This window comes from Triticum dicoccoides, unplaced genomic scaffold, assembly GCF_002162155.2.
Source record: "Triticum dicoccoides isolate Atlit2015 ecotype Zavitan unplaced genomic scaffold, WEW_v2.0 scaffold178240, whole genome shotgun sequence".
Taxonomy (NCBI): domain Eukaryota; kingdom Viridiplantae; phylum Streptophyta; class Magnoliopsida; order Poales; family Poaceae; genus Triticum; species Triticum dicoccoides.
Window position 1 is genome coordinate 1 of NW_021224740.1, and position 5,454 is coordinate 5,454.

The 5,454-nt window shown below is 44.4% G+C and overlaps 1 protein-coding gene across 1 annotated transcript; it reads right to left on the reverse strand.

The window, feature by feature from the left end:
* Positions 1 to 1,240: 1,240 nt before the first annotated feature.
* LOC119344653 (F-box/FBD/LRR-repeat protein At1g13570-like) lies at positions 1,241 to 3,625 on the reverse strand. Its single transcript, XM_037615031.1, has 4 exons — positions 3,499 to 3,625; positions 2,069 to 2,908; positions 1,832 to 1,987; positions 1,241 to 1,736 (listed from the first exon to the last, which is right to left on the reverse strand). Exons 2-4 carry the CDS (start codon positions 2,885 to 2,887, stop codon positions 1,464 to 1,466), a joined length of 1,248 nt encoding a protein of 415 aa, XP_037470928.1. The 5' UTR covers positions 2,888 to 2,908; positions 3,499 to 3,625; the 3' UTR covers positions 1,241 to 1,463.
* Positions 3,626 to 5,454: the final 1,829 nt, after the last annotated feature.

Below are 5,454 nucleotides of genomic sequence, written 5' to 3' on the forward strand. Positions count from 1 at the left end.
AAGGTACAACTTGATGTCTGTGATTCTCATCTTATTGATACAACATGAAGGTGCCTTCCCAAATGTGATCGCTTCTTATGGACACAGAACACAGGGACAAAACAGCAGAGTTGAACTGACGTTGTTGAGGAATGGCAGCACGGAAAGCACATTAAGTACACCCACCGAATGTTCAACAAAACGCACTAAGTCTACCTGACAGTTTGCCCTTTAAGGTGTCTGTATACCTAGGCCGCAAGTGCCTGTCTTGCTGAAGCCTCCGTACCCAACAGTTGACACCACCTTCAACTGTTTCCCCTCCTGGTCGGTCGCCAACTCAATGAGTTCATCTATTTTAGCATCAATACCCACAAGATCAACAGCCTCGGCATAAAGTGGAGGCATTCGATCGAGGGTCAATGGTTATCGTTGATTCCCCAGATATGGCTGCATCATCCCACTGCAACCTCTTCTGTCGCTTGCTTGTCTCGGCAATTCCAATTCTTTTCACCTTACCGATGATGTCATGGATAAAGCCCATGATTCCAGAGAGCCCGCGGACAATTCCAAAAAAATTCACCTTACGATTATGTTGTGGATACAGCCCATGATTCCACCTACTTTATCCGGCTCGTGGTCGAGCTTGTGCATGTAGTTATCGACGCAGTCCTGATTTCATAGGCCATCTCTCTCACCTGGTCCCTCCATTCCTTGGTCTGATCGTTAGATCCTCCCTGTCAGCCAACTTCTTGAGAAAAGCATTGATGCTGCTCAGCTCGAGTTTCAGTGAGCCGATTTTGATCTTCACGGCTTTCTGCGGCTTGTACTCCTCACTCATCTGTTCCGTGAGCTTCGTGAGGAGGGATTCATCACCCCAGTGACAGTGCTCACCATAATTCCTTCCATCAGATCTGGGTGCTGGAGCCTCAGAATCTCAGTGTAGATGTTGCCTTCGTGAGCATGTTAAGATCAATGGAGCCAAGTAAAAGCTGCTGCTACAAAGAGCAGAGTGTGTTCGGATCTCTGATTTAGGACTGTAAATAGAACAACCAGATGTACCCAATTCAAATTTCATGGCATTTTGCCTCCTACATAATTTGAGACGATTTAGCTCTGTCGTGTGTGACCACGAGGGTGCTTTGTTTGGCAAGCAGGCAGAGATGTTTTTTCACCTGATCACATTATTTCTTTCCTATAACCACATATTTGTCCCACAGCATTGCATTGGTAAACATGGAAATACTAATTGCAAGACCACAAGCGGATAGCGTTTTATATGGAAAACTTCCTCGAGTGTTTCATAAGAAAAACACATGCTGGTGGCACATTAAATACTCCCACAAAATGTCCTCGACAACACATACTACCACCACCTGATGATTTGTATTAGATGCACACATATAACCACCAGCTAGTTGTAGGTGGTACATTCGCATGAACTCAGCAGCAAATTACATCGTCAAAGTGATGGGGCAGCATGCTTATCAAAATGAAACAATGACCTTGGCCCTGGCAGACACTCTCGGCAGAGCTAATAGCTTGGCAAGAACCATGATGCAGTCTGTTTCGCCCTTCCATTCTATCTTCACTTCTTCCAGAGCAGGTGCCCAACTCAGTAACTTTGCCACGAAATCGACTTCGTTGTCAAGACCCCGGAAGCATCCAACACTGGCCGTCACGAGATGGTCCATTTGCATTTGCAGCGTATGCTCTAGAATCCTTGCCTGACACTGATCCCATGTGCTTGAAGGGTAACTCTGCAAAAAAAAAATCACAACTCATTAGGCGTTGCAAATACAACAAACATGGAGTGCGTGATTGAGGGAGGGAGAGGATTTACTAGCATACGTACCCACACCGCAAGCTTCTTCAAGTTAGGGGCATTCTGAAATAATGAATAAGCAGCAAAGACTTGCCTCCGGTCCCAAAAGCATATATTAAGATAAATATTCTCGAGGCGTGTAAACACAGTAGGGAGCTTTGTAAGTATACGCCCTTTTGATAGATACTGAACAAGGGGGAAATGGCAACACAGATTAGTCAGCAGGCAGAAGAAGACATAGCAATGCTGGAGGAAATAATAGCTCACCTTCATGAAACTACCAGTGATTCCAAGTATTTTGATCTCACTTAGGCTTCCCAATGACTTCTTGATATGGTTTTCCTTGTCATGTGCAATTGGAACAGATTGATATGCTTTAGCTTGGTGATCTAGATAAAGGATGGCCACCTTCAGATTAGGGGCCTCCAAATTAATGTCTTCAAAGTCCCCATAAACACTAAGATATTCTAGCTTAGGAGCGTGAATGTTTAGTTGGTTGATGCCCTCAAAAGTAGTTAATATCAAATCAGTAAGTACGGGGCAGAATGAGATCAGATTTTGGATATCCCAGTCTGTGGATGAGAAATTGTTTAGGCTCAGGTAAGTTAGGCTCTTGAAGCCTTGGAATGCCCGGGGCAAGCTGATGATGCAGTTTTCCAGTTGCAGAAACTTCAAATCACCGATGGAAAAGACGCGTGAGGAAATCTTATACCTTGGCCCTGAGTTCAACTTGATTGTAACTGACCTTGGTGATCTCCTTGACAGCATGAGCATCCACCTAGCGAACTCATCGTGGTAACTCTTTTCACCTGATATATCAAACTCTTCTATGGTTCCCTTGTGGAGTGCTAGCACCATATCGACCAACTTAACAAACCTGGTTCGTGTAAAATTTCTATCGCGCAAAGATATTTTTGGCATATTTGTCCATGCATCCCTCCATGTACTCGATAAGGTGCTAGTCCTAACAGCTTCTCTGACATTCAAACGGGAGAGGATGTTGCCTTTTATCTTTGGGGGTAGACTGCTTAGTCTGTCTGAACTCAGAACAGATGTAGCTTCTGCCTTGGTCTTTTTGCAGCCCATTGCTTCAGAATCCAGATTAAACTGTTGTAACATTTCCAAAAGACGAGGAGCCTAAATTAGCATGGATTCTACCACATATCACTACATGTAGAAATTAAATTGTGCACTGCATATTTGCTTGTTCATGGCAAAACAAAGAATAAGCAACAGCTGAAAGATGAGAGTTTTAGGAAACAAGTAAGCCGGCATGTTTCTATTACCAGAACTGAACTCGACTACTGGTGTTGATAGGCTGAAAAGCTTGATTACTCCAACATTAAAGATAAGCATGATGAGGATGCAATAACTTATAGTCATGGTTACTGAGTTACGACTGTCCTAATTTGATCAACGATTATGTCTGGCATACTATGCACTATACTAAGGTCCAACTGACAATTAAAGTATTTTCTTACCAAATCAACATGCTAGCTAGGAAAAGATTTATTCTACAAAATTGTCACTTTAGATGTTAGAGATAGAAAAAAACAATTTAAGCAACAAATCTAAACAAGCATGTGAACAAGCAGTACAACTAATTGTACAATAGATGTAGCACATGTTTGGGCATAGATTCATGCATCTGATAAAAAAATTGTTCGACTCTGAAATAGGAAACCAAATCAACTTACTCCTATGTTGCTTGTTGGTGTTCGATGTGGGTCGACGACGCTCGCGCTCAGTTGCTGCAGGCGCGATGGATAACGGGAGGAGACGGCGACGCTCGCCTGGTGCGGCCTTGGAGGCCGCCAAGCACGGTCTGCCGCCAAGACAGGGCGCTGAGGACAGAGGGGCGAGGACGTTGCCGCGGCGCCGGGACGGATGCCTACGCAGGCGCGCCGCCGGGCATTTCTGCCATGCCGTGGTTAGGGTTCGGATTTCCCCTTTTTTTCCTTTTGTAGGATAGGGTTCCAATTTCGTGTGACTTGAGAATTGGGCTTGAGGGGAGACTGGGCTACTGGGCCATGTATCCTATTGCAAGAAAAGCGCTCTCAGAGCTCAGGCACTGGTGGCCGTCGGATCGATTCCTTGATGCGATTCCATCGATTCGATCTTGCTCCCGGACGATCTGCGCCGTCGGATCGAAGCCTCGCCCCTGTATTCTTGCTCACTCTATTCTTGCTCACTCAGCTGGTTTCGATCACTCGCTGACATGTGGGGTAACTCGCTTGTGGGCCGTCTTTGTCAGTGACCGTGTCTGGCAATGTGTTCTATGAGGCCTGTCGGCGTGGTCCAGCGGGCAAATATCTGTTGCCACCGCCGATAATTAGCATGACCCGCCGGGCCATTTTCGGTTTTTCCTGTTTTGCCCTGTGCGTGGTGGACGCCGGTTGGCCCGTGTGTCGATGAGGTGTGGGAGGATGGCTGGCTTGCCCCTTCGTCCTCCCATTCGCCCCCTTCTCTCTGGTTCCTCTCCTCGATTTGAAGCCGCGTTCTTCAGGTCTGGATCAAGCCTCTCCTATCCTCAGTGTTTCATATGTTTCTAACAACATCATATATCTTGTGCAGGAATGTAATGATCTCCAAGTCGCATTGCCGCTTCCTGCTTGTCGTTGTCATCGTCCCTTTGTTATGTCTCCCGCCAATCGCCTTCCTCCAACTGCGCCTTTCATGTTTGGCCTATTACCTTGATGCTTTTCTTACCTATAACTAAAAAAACTTGTATCTTCCGACTTCCTTGACGTTTTAGTACCCTTTGGGCTACTTCCCTATCTCTCTTAGAATATACCAATTACTCAACTAGAACATTCAAATGCATTGGAAATATTCACGTGAATAATCTAAAAAAGTGCTCCATGAAATTGCCTTTCCTTCTGATCCGTAGAACAATTCCTGAACCTTGTAATGGATGCCAAAGAAGTAGTTACCACATATGTGTTGAGTTAATTGTCAAGCTAGCATACTTTTGTAGGGAATACTGCTAAACATATCTCTGTAACCCATCAAGCACAAGTTTTCTCTTGATGGACTACTAAAAAAGGTCATGGATGTGGCACTTTAACTGTAAGAATTTATTTACTATAAAGTAAACTGTAGAGCAGGGGGTCTTGGAAGGTAGTGGTTATGTTGTACTATCTAGCACCATGTTGCTTTCCAAGTATTATCTTAGCATTCGATATGTGCTCCGAATATAAATTGCCCAGTATGAAGCAAAAGGACTGATGTAGATTGTAAAATCTTCTAATCTACTGATCAGATGTAGTTATAATATTTCATGCTGTTCTCGGATGGAATGCATTGGACTATCCGCTCTACGGTGTGGATTGGGTGCCCGGACTGTGTGCGTGCGTGTATTGTGGTCTCAGATACTTTTGTGACTCCACAAGACTTGTTGTTGCCCAATGAATTATATTGTGATCGTCCCTATGTATGCCAAATAGAGTAATTGTTATTTGTATCTACATGGATCCCCTTTGCTATGCTGCTATACATTGAAACTACACGGATTTAGAATCCAGCACTTCTGTAGCTCCACACGACTTGTTCTTGCACAATGTATATATTATGATCGTATCATATCGCTGTGTACGCCAGATAGAGTAATTCCTATATGTAACTACATGCATTTTACATCCAAACTTTATTAA